The following is a 20,537-nucleotide window of genomic DNA, read 5'->3' as shown; positions in this document are numbered from 1 at the left end:
AAGATCCTAGTTAGTCATGCACAACTCCTACAGAAATCAAGTTTCTTTTTGAAATTAGGTCTTGCAGAAATATTCTTGATTGTTGTCTTTTTTCCATTTTGTTACCCACAGTTCATTTCAATTGACATGAAATAAAATTCACTTTCTAGAGCGAGTTTCAGGGTACCAGTAAAACAGCAACATTTTCCCTGGAAAGCAATAGTTTTTTTAAAAACCCACGGTATTCATATCTATGAAATTAACTCTGTCTACAGAGGTATTGTACTAGCTATCTTGGTAACAATTTTTAAATAGCATTTTCCAACAGAGCTAACAAGGTTACACATTGTAAGTTTGCTTCCTTGATAGAGCAAGAACACATAAAGAAAGTGATATCTGGTGGAGAAAGTCAGGACACAAACCAAACCTTTACAATTCTAACAGAGGTTTTCATCATATGAAGACATTTGAAATCTAAAACATCACAAGAATCACTACACAATAATACCAGAAGAGGATAATTAGTGAAAATTAAATGTTTGCAAGAATTTTACCACAGCATTTTGTCATTGGCTAAATACTGTTATTCTATTTAAATGCAAAACTGTCATAACAGATAAATACAAAAACCACAAAATTTCAGGAAGAAAGCTATGCTCAGCCTGTAATTAGAGTCAAAATCTGAGGTCCTGGCTGCTAAGACTAATTGTTCCTACAATATTTCTTTCAGCTTGCTAAAAATACTTACCTTTTGACACCTGAAAGCATGAACATAAGAGCAGGGAGTCTGATGTTCTGAAAACATAAGCAGACAAACTGTGCATTTAGCTGGCCACCCCATCCTTACCTCGGCTGGTAGCAAGGAGGGTAGATAAGGTGACATCCCTCCTAGTTTCCTACAATCAACGGCTTAGGAAGCCAGCTGCAGGTTACACCACCACCACAGTGTAATACCATAGTGGTGTTGTGGCACTGACAGACCTCCTTTCTGCCTAGAACACACGTAATCCCTTTTACAATCATTTACACTTATGGCCCTTGTAAAATACTATGGCAGTAAGTTATGGCATATAACTTAATCAGGCACTACTGAGAAAATGCTGCATTTTATTTGCTTATTGTGACTCCTGGTTTTGCAGATTACTACGGATTACTCTCTACTTTTTCCATATAATTTTGCCATCCTGTTATAATTTAAATATTATATTTCTGTGTTAGCATAATAATGTTTTAAACTTTTCTTTCTATTCCTTTCATAACACACTTTGCCTTCTACTTGCCTTGACTACATTTGAACACTGAACTCGCATTGCCACAGTGCAAACAAAAACTCTTTTCTGAGTGACAGTAATTAATATAGTACTTGTGCCCATCTTCTTGTATGGATAGTGGGGGTTATTTTGCGCCATATTCATCACTCTGCATTTATAAACACCAAATCTCACCTACCATTATATTGTCCAATTCTACCTATTGCAAGACCTTTCTGCAACTCTTTCTTTTTCCTCAGGAAGTTCACTATCCATCCCTCTTGTAAAGCATTTATGAATTAGCTGTGCATCAGAGGCTTCAGTAGACATGAGTAGAGGGAACTACTTTAGTCATTGATTTGCTATAGGATGAAACTATCAGCTAATGATTTAATATTCTTCAAAAAACATTTATTTACTCCTACTTTTCTTGCTCTTTAGGCAGGCATGGGTAAAGAAAGTCCTCCTTGGCTTAACAGCATGGTTTCTTTTACTAACATAGGTTATGGCCACGTCAAAGCCTTTTTGGAAACTGTACTATATTGGCTGAACCACCCCTTTCAATAAATGTATTGAGTCCCTCAAAAAATTCCAAGAGATTTTACATGCAATAAGTTCTCTCAACCAAAAAATACCCTGTAAAATGCAAAACTTTGTTTTACAAGTCCGATTTGTGTGTGCTTGAAGCACAGATTTATTTTCAGAAACTGCATACTTTTACCATTTAAGAGCAGCAAAAGAAGTAGGGAAGTGGACCAGGAACTTGGAAAACAATGAGGTATCTTTAAATGTGGGCTTCCCTTCCAGCTAGCCAATTTGGAAATGTTATGTTATAGAAAAGAATAGGTCTGCATTTCCTGACGGACCATAAAAGCAAAACCTTAGCAAAACCAAAGTATTTTCTGCTCCAGCTGCCTGGCCTGTGAGCAAAAAGTGTAAAGCAGAGTTCACAAGCTCACTGACAGTAAAAGTCAGTTGCTTCAAGGCTGCATTATCTGGGCCACAGGTGTCCCAACTACCAAACTTTTTTTAAGTGATTCGTTGGCTAACTTGCACACAAGTACACACTTGTGTCTTGAGCATCCGAGTCTGGGATTAAACTCAGAATCTAGTACCATAGTTCTCTTCAGAAGTTCAGGATCTGCAGGTGGCACAATCACACAAAACAGGTTCTTCTAGAAAACGGAGGTACTTGGCATTCCTAGCATTAGCAACCACTGCCCTGTCACATGAAGAGTAAAGATGAAAACCTGCAGATTTGGTGATGGCACTGCTAGAGTAAAATCAGACTCTTAAAACAAAGAATGGGACCTCATATCACAGAATCTTAAGGGTTGGAAGGGACCTTGAAACATCATCTAGTCCAACCTCCCTGCCAGAGCAGGACCATCTAGAGTAGCCAATATAAATCCTACAACAAAAACTCTCATGTTTCTGCCAATAGGAAACAAAACCAAATAAGAGAGAAACTAGAATATGCTAGTAATCTACCATAAAAACCCCTAAGAAATAACAGTTGTAGCAAAAGAAGAGGGACCGACTGCATCAAGCAATAGCAGTGAAGAACTGAGGACTGTGGGTTGCAGACTTTCTACTGTTTTGGCACTGGGCACATGCCCTGTACACAAACCTCCCAGTGCAAAAGGGTCGTTCAGACCCTGAACCCAGGGAAGCAAGTGTGAACTCACCATGGATCTAATACCAGAGGGAGCAGAACATCACTAGCCAGTGAGAAAAACATCCTCTGCACTTAGCAAAACACCAACACCTTACTTGGTAATTCCTATGAAGTATGATTCTTTATGAAGTATGTCTAATGTCATATATTCTCCAGAGGCAAAGCCAAACTAATCTCAGAAATCTGGTTATTCTGTGGTCCTAAAAACAGTAACATGACTGAGATGACTGAAAACAAATGGTGCAGAGTACAGAATAGATGGCTAGGTGCAAACACATTCTTAAACACACTTTCCTAACAAGTAAATTGCAACCTAGAACTGCTGGAAATCTTGTGCTCAGCATGCATTTGTGATTTGTACTTAGTGGGTTTACAAATCCACGACATAACAGAAACAAGTTCATTATTCCTGCTAGACAGTGCAGATGTTCTGTCCCACCTTATCTCTGTGTTATCGTAAAGTATTACCAGAGATGATTAGATGTCTCTAGGGTTAGGATGTAGAATAACTACTAACTTATGTTAAAACAAGCAAGTGAAAATGTTCTCCTGTACTCTGCTGATTAATGTCACTAACAACCTACTCTCCTGATCACTCAAGTCTAGCTACCAAGTTAAAACACTTAGCTTAGTTTGTCTAGTTAACACTGAGGTTAAGCAAGGTAAACAAGGAGAAGGATCAACTGTCTCAGTGTTGAGCAATTGTACAGTTTGACTCAAAGGAACATGTCTGGAGTCTGTTTTGCCCCGGAATCATAATTGGCAGTGAGCCCTCCCTGCCCTTGTCTCAATCCACAACAACCTTGCTTATCTTTTTTCCTCCCATCTCGCTGGGGCCTCTGCCATCCTAACAAGCGTAGGGGTAGATGGAGGACAGTGAGCAAGAGACTGTCATGGTGCTTCATTGATGGCTGGGCAAAACCACATCACTTTCATAACAAGATAATCTGCTGCAATTAAAGACGGTGAAACAAGTATGACATGGTTGATTTAACCCTAGACCACTGTCAATAGAGTTATTCTGGATTGGATGTGAAGGAGATTAGTATCATACCCAGAGAGAGTAATGCCTTCATACAGTTCTCAAATGGCTGGCAAAGGTGCCAATTTGCTAATGGCCACAGTGAACCAGCTGCCAAGACTCCCCAACTTCTCATTCACATATAATTAATTAAATCGTGATAAATAAATGTCCCGACATATGAAACTAAATGAAAGATGAAAGTTTCAAGTTTTATTAGATTCAAAGCAAGTTACATTCATGGATTTAGACCCAAGGCAAGTTAAAGACGCTTTTAAGTTGGTATGCAAGGATTTAGAAACTATTTTGCAGGAGACTAACACGATTTAAGTGTCAATGTCTTGTTGCTACCTGTCTGCCAGAAGTTGTTATGTAACAGCAGTGCTGCAAAACAGAAATGCAGGTGCAGCTCATGAATGTTAGTGCAATGTCAACCATCCTTTAAACTACCAGTGAAAATGGCATGAACTAATTTGGGGGCCCACATACTCCATGTTACTACCTGAGTTGTGGGAAATAATAGAGTAGCAACTATCAGTCCTAATTTATATTTTCTAAACCACAGGTAACTACAATATAAGTTTTTCAGGACTAAAATTCATTGATAATAATATTTTAGATACAAATACTGGTTTAATAGACATCATTAGGGCATACTAATCTGACAGTGACAAAAGCAAATCGACACCACGTCAATTTGGCTTTCATTTTAATAAGCTGCTTTTAAAGAAAATAGCATTATTTTCTGAAGTTTTCATAAAAGAATTAAGGCAAATTATGTTTCATTTAAAAGCTTATCAAACATTTTAATGTAATTCATTAAATGTAATTCATTTAGCATTTATACAGATAAGAGTGAACTCTTTTGTGGTATTAGAAGGTAGGCCACTCTTGTAATCTAAAAAATAAAATAGAAGAAAGAAAAAGGTAGTACATAAGACAGTGGACCAAAAATGCTGTTCTGCAACGAAAGATGTTTGCAAAGATCATAGAATCATAGAATGGTAGGGGTTGGAAGGGACCTTTACAGATCATCTAGTCCAAGTCCCCTGCAGAAGCAGGGTCACCTAGATCAGGTATCATAGGAACATGTCCAGGCGGGTCTTGAAGACCTCCAAGGAAGGAGACTCCACGTCCTCCCTGGGCAGCCTGTGCCACTGCTCCCTCACCTGAACAGTGAAATATTTTTTTCTTATATTTAAGTAGAACTTTGTGTGTTCCATCTTCATCCCATTACCCCTTGTCCTGTTACTAGCTACTATAGAAAAAAGGGATGTCCCAACCTCCTGACACCCACCCTTCAGATATTTATAAATGTTAATAAGATCCCCCCTCAGTCTCCTCTGTCTCCTCTTCTCCAGACTAAACAGCCCCAGTTCCTGCAGCCTTTCCTCGTATGAAAGATGTTCCAGTCCCCTGATCATCTTGGTTGCCTTGTGCTGGACTCTCTCCAGCACTTCCCCGTCCCTCTTGAGCTGGGGAGCCCAGAACTGGACACAGGACTCCAGATGAGGCCTCACCACGGCAGAGTAGAGGGGGAGAAAAACCTCCCTTGACCTGCTGGCCACACTCTTCTTCATGCATCCCATCAAGATGCATCCCATCCCATTGGCATTCTTGGCCAGGAGGGCAAGACATGAGCTTCCATCTTTGTCCTTCAACTGAACAGCAAAGGCAACACATGCACTTGGACTTTCAAAAGGCTCTGATCAAAGCATGGGGACACTTTGATGTGCAACAGTTGATAGACTGAACTGTTCCCAGCAGTCTGCTCATCCAACAGCTGAACAGCCACGGGAATTGCCAACTGCTCAACACTTAAAGCATCATCCTTCAGAAGGCAAAGTCAGCTGGCAGCCCATCTTAAAAAAAAACCAACTGTGCTGGAAACTCCAAGCTAAACTAGGCAAGGATGGGTTCAGATCTCAGGCTGTGCAGCTGCTCAATCAGCTGAATTAATCATCTAAACATTCAGTAATTTGCAACAACATCGTGAGCATATTTGCAAACTCTTCACCATCATTCACCCCAACACACACAATATACTTTGAGAGATATATACATATATTAAAAAATGTATGTAAATATTCAGGTCTGAAACATCCTACTAGCTATTTCAAGTTGATGAGAAATCCAACCAGGCTAAGGACAAGACACATGGGGGAAGGTTTTCAAAGGTTAGTAAAGCAGCAAGGCACTCAAGTACTTTTAAAAACCCAAACAAACTCCCATAAAGTACTCCAGCACCACAACTGGGCACTAAACTTGCTATTGCCAGTACACATATCCACAGAAAGATAAAGTAGGCTAGTCTGCATTTTACTTCTGTGGGCTCCAGACTATTTTGCATTAACTAACAACTACAAAATTTCTTTTGTAGTAAACCAACTTAGTTCCATGTTCTCCCTTTAAGTAATTTAAAGTGCAAAATAAAAAATGCAGATATTCTTGTATTTCTGAACTACAGCAAAGGTTAGAAACAACATAAACAGAAATATTTCATCTCACCAAGAAGTTATTCTGAAGCAAACTAAAACATAAGTATTTGAATGCTTCCCAAAATAGCTTGCAAAATTCACAGCATTTTGTGGCTCTAACCTAAATTATAGCTTGATCTAAATTATAGATATTCCAGCCTCTGAAATTTACAGTCCAAACCAAACATAAATTTTCCCAAGCACTACAGAACTGAACTATTTATAGAAAGTTTTCAATTATATATGTTTTTATCTCCATGTATACTATACAAAGCATAAAAGACACGACAAATACTAGTTAACTGAAGGAAATTATATTGTGGGCACTCAAACATCTTAAGTCTAGACAGAGGTTCATTACATGTGGACTGTGGTAGCAGAAGAATCTCAATCTGAAATTCTTCATGTATTTGCCATGTATTACAGGAGTAAATAGATTTAGTACTGAACTTTTGCATAGAATACAATTTAGAAGATTACCAGTAATACTGTTGATAGACTGCCTGCTACCTATAAAAAAAACCTCCACTCTTGCAGGGAATTCCAGCAGAAGTTGTTATTGCAATGGTTCAATAACAAACTCCCAAACCAAAAAAAAAAACCTCCAGACCAGATTCATGTTTCCCCGTCTTTGTGGGTGTGGTGACACACTTTACCAGAACAGCACTACCCAAGTATTTTCTTCCTTGCCTACTCCATGCATAAACTGCATCAGGAAAATCTCAGTTATGGTAGGATTGACCATAGCAAACAATCTTCTGCCAGTCTTCTGCAACATCATGTAAAGCAATCAAGGGTCAGATCCAGAGAGGGGACTTGCTATTGCAACAGAAACTTGTGGTGCCTAACTTCCTTGCACTTCACTAAGTCCTCACAACAGTTTCCCCTATCTGCTGTCCACATAGAGAGGCATCCACTGCACACAGAGGATAACCTCACAACCAGAACCAAATGCTCAAGAGGAGTAGGAAGCAAACAGTACATATCACCAAAATTTAGGCAACTAATGCCACACTCCATGGCAGCATTTATGCAAGAGACTACTTCTCAAAATGTGCAGGGATCTATTTTTGGACACTCGCTTTGATAGTCCATAATATAAAAATATAAGCAGTCTTAAAGATAGCTTAAGTCACTATGCTCATGGAAGAGAAATTGGGGATTCTATTTTACTCAGCATTTAAGTATTTTAAATAAGGTGATAAAGGATCAACAGAGAAAATACAGAAACATTTCTGTGTCGGAAGCTCATACAGTCTGCAGTTAGAGATCTACCTGTCATCGCCAACTCAGTCTGGAAGGGACAACTGGTCACCTCCCCTACAAGTTACTTAACTCCCCTTTTCTAAACCCAAGTCATGCTAACACTAGGAGAATACCAGAGCATTTGATGCCCTTTACTATCACAGACTTACTGGGATGGCAAGAAAGCCAGTTCTGTGGATGCAAAGGCACCTGAACCAGCTCTGCACAGATCAGCATCAGCCAAGCCAGATGTCATTTCTACATGGCTGCTGATCCTGCTCAGAGTCCACACAGGGACACAGTTACACAGCACAACACCTTTGGCTCAAAGCTGATCCTCTTTGACTAGAGGAAGTGCAGAAAGCCACACTGCTGCCTGCATCAAGTTTTCTACCCTTCACAGACCTTGGCTAGCCATGCTGTTGTTCAGGTGGGAGTAGAGATACCATACAGAGGGTGGAAAATCTCATGACCTAAAAAGTTAATTCTCATGCTAACAGGGAACAAAACTGCTATCTTCATCTTTAAAAATCCAACAAAACAAAAAGTAACTGTATTCATTGATTTCTTACCTATATCTCCTAAAAACGAGACAGTTTGTCTCATGGACAGCCAAATTGTGTATCTGTGTTTCAAGGTATGACCAACTGGAAATATCAGAATCAGAACACAGAGTTAAGAACTACAGGTGGCAAGGAAGGTAACTGCAGCTTCATGAGCTTCAACTCAGTCCCCTGACATGTGCATGCCTGACTGTCATCGTCTCTTACATCACAAAGTGATTAGCAAAAGATTACAGAAATTAGCGATTTTAACAGTTTTCATGCAGTACAGAATCAAATACTTTCCTGACCTTCAAAAAAAATTGGCTTAGTCCCTAGAAAATCTGCACAAGTCACTTCTGCCATGCACACGGCTTGACAAGGAGGAGAGGATCTTCTGAATGAATTCTCAGTGACACGGGAACACAGACCAACACCAGTCAGACAAAGCACTAATAACGAATGACCTGAGAGTCTGAACCACAAACCAGAGACAGTTCAAAAGAACAATGGAAAACTGGATGGCAGCCTCAGTTTGTCTGTGTTTGAGAAGCTTTCACCATGTAGCCAGCCAGCTTTCTATATACCTAGCATTCCACAGCTGCCATCAATTTTTATCCAGAGTAATTTTCTGTAAAATCATTGCCTCTGGGAAGACCGGTGTGCATGCAAAATGAAAAAGCAGACTTTAAATTCCCTTCTGTAACTATCACCTTCGCTACAGCTTGAAAACATTAAAAGTTATTGTTATTATTATTAATATTTATTTAAAATAGATCATTATTGTAATAGGAAAAGTAGCATTTCAGATTTAAAAAAAATGATACGTAAAATCTCTTTTTGAAAAAAAAAAAACAAAACAATACCTCATTCCCAAGTATTTGTGGGAAATGGTTCTTCCCTTCCACAGAGGGTTGTATATGTCTTTTGTAGAATTTTAAAAATTTATTTTAATGAAGATAAAATGTCTAAAACAATTATAAACTGAGTAGTTATAGATTTTTGCTCTGGAGAGATATTTATGCATCTTCATTATATGACTTTTATTTATTAACCTTTATTTACTCTTGATTTTTATTTATTCTGAGACACAGGCCATCCTAAGAGGAAAGAAATCCAGCTTGCTTTTAAATAATAAAGAAATACCCAAATGCTAAAGCATTGCTGAGGCAGGTGGAAAAGAAAGAAGTAAATTATTTTACCCCATTACTTTATGATCACCTCTTACTTCCTCCAAATGCAAGATACCCAAAGACAAGAAGGGGATCTCTTAAAGCTAATGATGTTGCTACAGCAGTCTCTTTCTGCATGCACTGCCTCACATAGTCTCTCCTCCATCCCTCCAAAATCTCTACCCAAATCCTTGACACTTTAAATATCCTGCCTCTTCCTGCAAGTGGTATCAAAGAATCAAAGGTGAGAGTTTCCCAACAGTTCATTGCTTTCTGTAGCACAGAAAGAAGTAACTTATCACTGCTCAATGGGACAACCTACTGTGTGTTTTCACTTACCCCTCCCAGAAGGAAGTCTAAAAGAAACAGGTACATCCTCAGCATTTCCATCATGCTGCAGAAATCTTCACTCATGAGTAATGAGCGCTGGAGGGAGTCCACAAGCCATATTATTGCACTGTTACCTCTCAAGCAGTCAAGGACTCAGATTTCCTTGTCTTCACTTTCCCAAGTGGCTCTGATAAAGAGGATGCATCCACCTCCAAATAAGAGGCAACATGCCTCTTTCTCTTCCTTTTCCCCCTTACCCCAGCACCTCAGTCCTAGGCTGCTGCAAGCAAAAGGCTGCACACACTGGAGGTGGGGGAGGTCACCCCCAAGGCAATACTGTAGCACCTTGCAGCTGAGGTAGCACTGGGGAAGGCTAACAGAGAAACTACACCATGCAAGTAGTCACTGACCACAAAGGACGTGGAAGAGGACTCGAGTAGCCCTTGGTCCACACCACCCACAACTCACAAAGGATCACAAGGCTTTAGGCATGGGACTGAGGTGGCAATTTCTGCAGCAGACCTTCCATTTTCCTCCACAATTGCCAGACTGCTGACTATAGTGACAATTGGGGCAGATGCATGAAGGGCTGTAAGAAGTTAAACTAATCCTAGAGAGACCTCCAACCTTACAACTGCTATTCATTTCCATCCACGGTCACCTAAGCATTCAAGGGATAGTGGTAGGTAGCACACTCAACATAGCAAGGTATCTGCTGAGACCCTTCCTGTCCTCCTCAGTTCTGAGTGCCTGTATTAAGCCAGTGTTTCACTGTTAGACCCCAGTGCCCATTTTATTGGCCATGGCCCTGCCATTATCTTCCCTATTTCTCTTGTTTCAAGAGCTCAGATACTTTTTCTTATAACCTTTTATCTAGTCATCTGTGGGCCACGTTAACCTTCAGTACACAACATTTTGTTTGTAGCTTCAGGCATACTCCCCAGAGAGATTCCTCACCCTGATGGATTCTTAAGCTTTGCTCAAAATGGTGCACCTTGTACCTTCCCAGCAAAAGCTTTGACTCATGTGGAGCAGTACAGAGCTGGAAGTCTGGGTAAATGGGTATTGCTAGGCCATCATAGGGCTGCATGGATAAAGATACTTTCTGAAAAGCTGCTTTACATTTTTTTTTATGCAGAATAAACATGGAGAGCTTGGATACCACATGCTCTGTGAACAGGAGAGTGGCAGTTGCTGGTACTGAAGAAATCTGGTTATGCAGGCCCTCTAGGGAATATAGTATGAGCCAAACTGAAAAGGATGTGGTTATTCTCTGAAAGAACTTGATCTACCAGAACTTTAAGCACAGGAAAGATGGAGGTTGGTTGTTTAGGTTTTTTGTTTTGGTTTTTTCCCAGGAAGCTCTTGTGTGTTTCACTACAGGGATGGAAAAGAGAGGTATCTTCAGTAAGATGATATCCTTTCTGTCCTGCAGAGACTCATTATCTAGGCCTGGTCCCTGTGCCTCTATACTATAGCAAGTTTCTCTCCCCATTTTTACAGTAGCTACTTACACTGCTCTAATGCTCCTCTGCACACCTCCACTTCTTCAATAGCTAAGCAGAAAGCAAGCAAGTCTCTGCCCATCTCCACTATGTAGTTTGGGAGATGAGGGCAGACAGATGCATCTTTTCCTCCAGCAACTAAGTTACTACTGTAATGCAGCAATCACAGCTACATACAATACTCAGAAATGTCCAAAAAGGCAAGAGGAGATAGTGCAGCCATATTTGCCCAAAATGGAGGCAAATCAACAACAAACATTGAGAGTAGAAGTAGAAACCTTTGTGACACAAATGCTCCCACTCCCTCTGCTTTGGAATGGAGTACAGAATTATTGAGATGACACAACAGTAGTTGTAGAAATTGACATATTTAATCATTGCCTTGTCACATTGCCATGTGCTCCTTTCCTGGACCATTTGTGTCACCCATAAGCTGTCATCCAGGACATCACATCCAACTTGCCTACAGAAAACTAACCTCACATTCCACTGCCACTGGCATGCTCCAAGGGCCTGGGCTCTGTACAGCCCTACCACCCATGCAACACTGTGGGCAAACAGCATTTCCTGGTTGCAGGAAGGCACCTAAACCCCACAAGGACCTCTTCAGAAAGAGTATGGCATCCTCCTCCATTCTTAGGCTAGAGCTGTAAAGGACATAAGCATTATGAGCCTTGCACAGATGCCTACAAGCATACCTTGGTGGCTCACCAATGCCTGCAAGACAATCGAGATGCTGTTGCCAGAGCTGCTGTGGGCCAATACATTGATGTGAGCTGTTAACAAAATGCTTAATCCTACACAAGCTAAGCATACTTGATGAATGGCCTCAGTACTACAGGTAACAAGCACTTTTAGTGGTTGTAATTTAGTGTACCCACAGGAATAATCAGCAAAGATGGTTTATGAACGTGTTGCTATAAGAACTAACGATGGCTTACATTTCCTTGGAACACTCGAGACCAAGAGTGTGCAAAAGTGAAAGCATCCATCCCAAATTTGTACAGTATTGTACAAAATGACACCGAGACGTGTATAATGACATGGTTTTGACCTCTTAGCCAGAACTTTTCTACAAGCAACATAGTGATGTTCCTTCTCTTGAAGTTTTCAAAACCTGCCTGGACATGTTCCTGTGTGACCTGATCGAGGTGAACCTGCTTCAGCAGAGGGGTGGACTAGATGATCTTTAGAGGCCCCTTCCAACCCCTATCATTCTGGGATTAAAAAGAAAATTATTTGCATCCAACGACTCTATTTCTAGACATCTACCCAGCACAGCAGTCAGTTGTACTGTTTTGTATTTCCCATGATCCATATGAAGTGTCTATTAAAATACACTTTGCCAGTTTTCATTTAACAATTAAGCCATATCAAAATATTGTGCAATCACCACTTTGTTCTGATTCACTAGAAAAGTTGTCTTTATCTCAAGTAACATACAATGTACAGCATGCTACATTTCCCCCTTTTTACAGAAGCCTTCCCTGTCCATTAGTACCAGTGATATATGGCAAAGAAGCAGCAAAAATGTTATAACCAGAACATGAATTCAAGAGCCTCTTTTGCTTGTCCACACCTATGCATCCTTTCTCCAACTTCAGCTCTTAAGCAGCACCAGGGACAAAACCTAAATTGTTTTCTTAACTAAAGCTGAGCTTCCAAAAAATTAAGAGCAGAGTGATTTAAACTGCAAGTAATAGTGTAATGTACTACACCAAACACTGCCTACATGGAGTAAATGTGAGCAGCAGGATGCCTGCCTTTAAAATGTTACAGGAAATTTGCACCTGTGTTATTTTGCAGAACACCCCAGTAGCCACATTCTACACAAAAAAGTGTTTATTTCCACCAAACTCACAAGCTACAGAAGGTGTCAGTTTCCTCCTCCCTGTGTGTAAATACACACATATATGTACTGATTTAAGCCTGCCAGACACCAGGTTTTCCATTTTCTAAAGTACTTTCATGTTGAATTAATTGTAAAATTATATTTAGTTGATGCAAGTTAAGTGATTACATTAATACAGAAGTTCTGTGAGTTAAGATTTTTAAGCTTCTGAAGACACTTCTCAATCCACTTCAAACTGGTTTTATTAGTTTAAACCAACCCTAGTTCCCAAACAATTTCTCCAGTGCTGCAGCCAGTTGCACTGAACTCTCCACAGACATACACACACATATTCTGGCACACAGTCATGAACCCAGAGTGAACGGAAAACTCACAACTGAATCATTTTTCCAGTCTCTCTGAGGTACTTCATTGTTCTCTGTGGGATATTTTCCAATGTTTTGTGTAGTCTGCCTTAAAAACACTGGCAAGCCTTTTGCCTTTGTGCTTCTACAGACCCATAGATCTTATCCAGGTCAGGAAGTTTTAAGGGCTTGTCTACAGTGGACACATTCCAGAACTACAGCAGAACAGATTAAGAGATAGAAAAAAAGAGTTACAACACAGTAACATTCTCTGCCTTGCTGGAATAAAGCCTGATGTTGACAACCTATTCCAGGATAGTTAAAGTAGGAATTACTCTGGAATTACAAGCAACTTGGTTTTGTGGATGACTATGATGGGGACTTACATCTATTTAAGTACAGCTGTAATAAACTGGCTGTTCTGCTGTGTCCATCCATTTTCCTCACCAGACAAACCCTAGACCTTTAGCCTCCCAAACTGAGCTAGCAGCAACAGAAGCAGTGTTACTGTAAACTGCTTTATACAGTAAATATCTGCAAATACTTATATTCCACTGTCATGCAGTTGTTTAGCTAACATACACAAAATTTCACACCACAAAGCCATTGGGTTTACTTTCCTAAAAGTCACTATTTGTTGCATAAACAAAACTAATCCAATCGTAAAATAAAACTTAAGTAGCCTAAACTCAATTTGCCAAGTTGAAAGACCAGAATAAAAATAAAACAGGTGAGGAAGATGGAGAGAATAACTTGAAATTACTAAGTTTCTGTTGCAGAAAATAAGATCCCAGAGGGCAATCATCAGTAGCCGGAACACCCATATCAGAAGCTGTAGGATTGAGTTAGTCTGATCTAATCAGTTCACTCTTCTGGTTTATAGCACATGATTATGAAGAGCTGATATATGTGGCAGAAATGTAAGACCACAGATCAGCTGATTTCCTGGAGGATGACAATTGCTTCACATCATCCTCTCCTGGAGGATCATAATGAAGACACCATCCTTGAAATGCTGATAACACTTTTCCAGAAAGCTGAGAAACTGCAGAGAAGACTTTGTGGTCCAGCAGATGGAAAGCACAGCTCTTTTGACTATGCAAGACTCCCCATAGCACAAAACTCCTGTAGACCCTTGAGAGCAGGTCATAGGAGAGAGGAACTACAGTTTTAGAGAGTGAACTTCACCTTCAGGTAAGACTTGTCCCTTGACAAACCTTTATTCTTTCTCCAAGCAAAGATTCCAAATAAATAATGCAAAGAAGTCTCCAGGGGAATAGAAGTAGAAAAGAGAACTAATATCAAGGCCCTTTCTGCATAAAATACTTGGATTTCTTAAAGAAGTCTCCACCATGTGCCCTGGCATTACGTGACTAGGAAGCTTGCTCAAAGTCAGTTAAGATAAAGTGAGGAAAATATTATAAGCTTCAATGTCAAACCCTAGTGTTTACATCCTAAAGTCGTGCCCAGTCTTGAGAACAGGCTGTGGGGAAGGGTGGGGAAAGAGCAAGATGGAATTAAAAACCAAAGCCTTTAAGCATTCCTACTGAGGATCAAAAGAAAGAAGTTTTAACCAACAAGCTATTAAAATTCTTTCTTTGGTATGAATGAAGTTTGGTCTACCAATTACAGAAAAATTCAAGCTCTTAAAACAACAGAATTCTCCTCTACCTCCCAACCTGCTTCAAAATGAAATTAAATCATATTTGAAAAGTAAATAGTTCCTCCTCCTCTGCTGCAACACCAAGTCCCCAGAAAAGCAGAACCCTTTGACAGTTCCAAGAAAGTTCCCTGTGGCAATCATCCATGGACAACCTATACTGGTGCCATTACCAAACACCATGTAAAAATCACATCAAAGTGTGTGACACTGGCACACACTGGTCTCTCTCAGAAAAAAGGCCAAGCAATGAACCTCCACAAACTTACCACACAAACACCAATCTAACCACTAGAAATTGATTCAACACAAGCTACAAACAGAACGGGAGGAAATTTCCCTATCCTTTCACCAGTAAAGCAGCTGCCTGAAAAACTCTGTTTGATCAAGCAGTTAGTCAACACTGCTGAATCACAAATGAAAGTAGGCAGATCAGCACACATACAGGTTCGGTAGTTTAGAAATGTCTGCACAACACTAGAGAAGTGAGGTGAACCAAATTAGAGGCCAGACAGTGGCAATGACAGGACACCAAGAAACAAATGCAACAAGGTAGGGAAATCAAATCCTAATAGACACTGCTGTTCCAGATAGCCCCCCAGTTAGCTGGCCAAGTAGCGATCAGCGACTGCAGTAGTCAGATGCGGTTTTTAGGAAGACAAAATGGAAAAAGGGAAAAAAAAAAAAGAGAAAACAAAACTCACTGCCAGGCAGTTTTTCTGAAGTAGCTGTGTGAGAACAGGTAGACCGCGTGTAACTTTCCTGAAGGCACACAGAAGGCATGCACTAAACTCAAGTTACTGACAGTTCAGAAAAGTCTGTCAAAGCAAACTAATAAAAATGGCTCTGTGGTCTCTCTGCAGTAACAGCAGCATAACTGCAAGACATGAATACTGACAACAGTTGGCTCAACAGTTGTAGTTAAGACACACCAAGTAAGAACTAACAGCATATTTGACAAGATAAAGTAGCAAACACCGTGGAAAGCACTCCTGCCAAATGATGACTGGAGAAGGCACTGCACAGAGTTTACAACTCAATGCTATAGGCTGCTTTCCAGTTTAAAAGTCCACAATTTAACTAAGATCTGCAGCTTCATTCAGTTGCTTACAAACCAGCATCATAACATTTGAAACCAGAATTTCTCACACATCTACACGAGGCTGGCAAACAGAATGCGAGACCAAAGCCTGTGCCCTTCTAGGCTGGCAGCTGGAGGCCAAACAGGGAATCCCAAATATCCCAAGCAACACTAAAAAATGTTTTGGCAGCTGAACCAAGCTCCTCCTCCAAGCTCGGTAAAGAACATGCAAATGAGATTTTTAGCAACAGTAGCTACTTACACTACAACCTAGATTTTTATATGTTTTTAAAACAGAAACTTCTTCATTTTTAACTCACTTGTGTTTCACTCTCTGCACAGCACAAGACAGTAAGCTTTTCAAGACCTGCATTAAGATGCTCCCCCTCCTCTTACCACTGAAAAGCCACTACTAAAACAGGTTTAAAACTTGTTTTACAAGCCTCTCACCTAGAGAGGCTCTTCCCCTTTATTACTACTGCTACCGGCAAAGCCTTTCCACAAGGTGGCATATTCTCAAGCGAGCCATATGTTACAGTCGGTTCAGGTGAGAAAAGTGTTTGCTTTGTATTAAATAAAAAACTTTCAAAAAGCAGGAAAGTTGCTCTTTCAGTCACAAGTTCTAGCATCCGGTCAGAAAACAACAGAATGCAAAAGCCACAATGGAGAATAGGGCTAACAGTAAGCTTAAGTATCTCTCCTTTGTGGACATAAGAGAGAAACAAAGAGGAAAGTTTTGCACTCCTTGAGTTCAGGCAGGTCAGGATATCACTAATTCTCTGTGTATCAGTGAGGTGTCTGGGCTACATGTGATGAGCTCTGTCAAACAGCCACACTGCTGTGCTACACTCATTCCTCTTCTGCTCTTGTGGATCCAAGAAAGAGTGAGGGTGTCAACAGCTCCCTCATACAGTGGTTAAAAGAAACCCAAGCAGCTCTAGTACACTCCAGAAGGACTTAAAGAAGCATCTAGTCATGAAGCATTATCTGCCTTCTGATTCAGTACAAAGGATATCATAAACCATTTCTCAATGACAAGAACAGGTTGTTTCACAGTGTTTCCATTTACATAGTACAGCAGGAGTAGAACTTACCTCCATTCGGAGTGCAGCCATGTCCTGATCATAGTGTCCCATGATGTTAGGGAAAAAGGTCATATTATAAGGCATTCCTGAGCATCTGGAAATAGTAATTGGCTCACATGTGAATAAACTGTGCCCTCGCACCAGAGTCAGAAGCAAAGTGCAAGTTGCAGAGAACAAAAGTACTCCCATTTTGACAGGATCTCCAACTTCAGCACATAGCTCTGTTCAGTAGTTATATAGACCAGCTTTGCACAGGGATAGAAACACGCATCTTCACTGGCTGCAGTGCAAGGCAGGGACATGGACGGTGTTGCAGATGGGCTGACTTCTCACCACCGTTCTCGGTGTCTCCTCATTTCGGCTGACGCGATTTTACGAAACCCCTTCTTCCTCGAGCCTGTACACTGCAGAAGCGCAACAAGACAGGGCAGAGTCATTAACAGCAGAAACGATCCGAGCGCAACCATCCACCCCTCCCCAGCCCGGGCTCGGCCTGCTGACAAGCCTGCCGGAGGCACGGCTGCTCCCGCTGGGGCCAGGGCCCCGACGCATTCCCCGCACGCCCTCCCCGCTCCGCCGGGCAGCGCCTGCGGCCGCCCCCGACCCTCGCATACCCCGCCGGGGCCAGGGCACGGCGCAGCCCGCGCTCCCGCCGGCAGCAGTGTGCCTGGCGACCGCTCCCGCCCGGGCTCCGCAGCCACCGCTGCTCTCAATGCCCCGCTGTCGGCGTTCGGTTCCCAGCCCCGCCCTGGGAAGCGGCGCCCGCGGGGCCGGGCGGGGAGCGGGACGAGAAATCGGCCCAGGAGCCGGGGCTCGCCGGGCGCGGCCTCGGCGCCACATCCCCGCCACGCCCGGGCCGCGCCCCCGCCGCCCCCTCACCGCCCCCTCGCCGGGACCCGCCTCCCGACGGCCGCTTCCCCCTTCGGCGACTGCCCCGGGGCCCCGCGCACCGCTCGGAGGAGGAGGCGCCGCTCCCCCGGACGGGACCATGCGGCAGCGCTCCCTCTCGCCTGCCGCGCTCAGCGGGGCCGGCCCAGCCGAGGCCCCCTCCCCACCGCGGCTGCGATGGCAGCAGCCGCCCCGCGCTGCCGACAGGATGTGGCGTCCTGAGGCGGGCGGCCGCTCGCGCGATACTTGGCGGGCGGGGCGGGAAGGTGCGGGGCGGGACGGGGCGGGGCTGGGCGGGACGAGGGGGGAAGGTGCGAGCGCCGGGGGCGTCTCACGGCGGGACTGAGACAGTGACCGGGGTTGGCAGCACAGGCACACACGGCACGAAAAGCCTTTCCAATGAACCCTCGGCATTTGGGACTTAAAAATATTCGATTAAAAATATTCGATAATAACTCCCGAGTTTTACAGACTTGAAAGCGTCGCGAAATGAGCTTGTCCCGCCCGTGGAAGCAATTCCCAGGTGTAAGGGCCCGGTGGGTTGCGTGCCAGCGCTGCCGTGGCCCTGCAAAACGCTCGAATCCTCGTGAGATGAGGGGAGCGGATGCTGGTTTGACCAGGCCATGGCTGAGGAGAAGATTGATAGTAAAAGTCGATGTAGAATGACTGAATTTGATGGAGGTAAAGGGAAATGATTTCAGGTTGTTTGCAAAGAAGAAGGATGCTGAGGTGAGAACAAAGGGAAATGAGTATTCAGACGAAGGAGGAGCACTGGTGATTATGGTGCTCAGCCTACTGCTGCCTTTCAGAGCCCCACCTCAAGGACGTGTGAACTGCCCTTCTGCGGAACCCACATCTGCTGCTGGCTGAGGCCACATGAAACAGACAAGTACGTGTCCAGTAGCTCTTAGCTGTGTTTGCAAACACAGGCCTGAGCTAATGAGACCTAACTATAGGAATGTTGAAAGTTAGTAGGCAGATGTGACCGAATTTTGTGTGAAGAGCCACCCAAGGTCTCATCAGGCATGCAACTCACTCTGCGCTCCAGGACTGGAACAGGAAACGCCAGATGCCGAGACATGCAAACCATGTTTAGAAATGGTTTGATGATGTTCAGGCAGTGCTGCCTTTCTGATAGTGTGCCCTGAGGTAGTCTGGGCAGAGTCAGGTGCATTTACCTGGAGAATCTGTGGATGGTGGAGAGTGTGAAGCTGCACGTGGTTGTTCAAAGGACCATGAGCACCTAAAAACTCTCCCTTCATGCATATCTTTTGTATATCATTTCCTGTGTCACCCCACAGGAACACAAAACCCCTCCAGATTCTGTTGCGTGAAACCATTTTAGCATCCATGTGAATCGTGAGGAGGATTGCACCTACCTGCCACAGATCCACAGCGCTCTGCCATTTGAGCAAATGGAGTAGCTTGATAGCTGGAATTAAATTTGCCATATGAACAAGCAACTGAAGCAGGAGGTGGCTAACATTTTCCCAGCAGGTTTCACAGGTGATGTGAAATTAAATGTTGTTTGCAGGTTGTGGAAGTTAATGTGCTCTAGTGTATGAAAACACTCACCTACATTATCCTTTGTCATCGCTCCCATTCTCATCCTCCAGCTGGCTTCTGTCCTAGTCTCAGTAGCTCCTTCTCATCCTTGAAATACTGCATTTTTCTTTTCATGAGCTCTGTGCAGGCCTGACAGGGAGAGCACCACGAGCACGCAAGGGAGACTCCTCATCTTGCGTCTGCAGAAGCCAGCCTAGGGAAGTTCTTACTCAGCCCTTGAAGAAGTTTCTAAGTTGTTCTCTGCAACAGGAATACCACTGGTTCCTCAAGTATGCTGAAACCTTGCATGGGCAGGACATGTTCAGTGCAGATTTACACTCCAGCAGATTTCTACTGAATTTTCTTTCTAGTTTTATTCTACAGGCATTTTCATGGAAATGGCAGCAGAACTAGCAGTGTAGGACTGTCTATGAAAAGTCTCTGCTTCCCAGTATGTAGGGTAGACAAATTCTTCTGTTACAATTTTACTATGGCAAAACCAGCATGTCTTACATGATTTTCGTGAAGCCTTAGTACGAAAATATACTGAAACAACCAGACAAAACTCCAAGGTGTGGAAATTTCAGCCAAGCCACAGAAATTTGTTGAAGTAACAAGCACCTGAAAATAGGGTATTGTGAGCAGTTCAGCAGCCTTAGCTGTAAGCTCTGCTAGTATCATACGGTATATATATTTACATACGGTATATTTACATACGGTATTTACATAAAGTGATGGCTTAGTTCCTTCCATCAGAATGCATTTTCATTAAATCTCTGAAAAACAGATATGACTAAATAACATCGTTTTCCTTCCTTAAAGAATCTCCTGTCTTTGTTAGATGATAGGAAAAGACAGAAAAGGAAGGATAACCCCTTTCTTC

The 20,537-nt window shown here is 42.4% G+C and overlaps 1 protein-coding gene across 2 annotated transcripts in view; it reads right to left on the bottom strand.

Annotated features, from left to right (window-relative positions):
* FZD6 (frizzled class receptor 6) overlaps nucleotides 1-18,332 on the bottom strand; it is a 30,035-nt gene extending 11,703 nt beyond the window's left edge. Inside the window, exons 1-2 of one of the 2 annotated variants that reach the window (XM_061995257.1) lie at nucleotides 18,172-18,332; nucleotides 17,231-17,625 (exon numbers count right to left, since the gene is read on the bottom strand). In XM_061995257.1, the coding sequence (XP_061851241.1) occupies nucleotides 17,231-17,410 (180 nt within the window). In that variant the 5' untranslated portion in view covers nucleotides 17,411-17,625; nucleotides 18,172-18,332. Of the gene's footprint in view, nucleotides 1-17,230; nucleotides 17,626-17,835; nucleotides 18,052-18,171 lie in introns of those variants that run through there. The other variant, XM_061995256.1, reaches the window with a different exon arrangement.
* Between the last annotated feature and the right edge of the window lie 2,205 nt (nucleotides 18,333-20,537).

Source organism: Colius striatus, chromosome 4 (genome assembly GCF_028858725.1).
Source record: "Colius striatus isolate bColStr4 chromosome 4, bColStr4.1.hap1, whole genome shotgun sequence".
NCBI lineage: Eukaryota > Metazoa > Chordata > Aves > Coliiformes > Coliidae > Colius > Colius striatus.
This window is presented reverse-complemented; position numbering and strand designations above follow the sequence as displayed.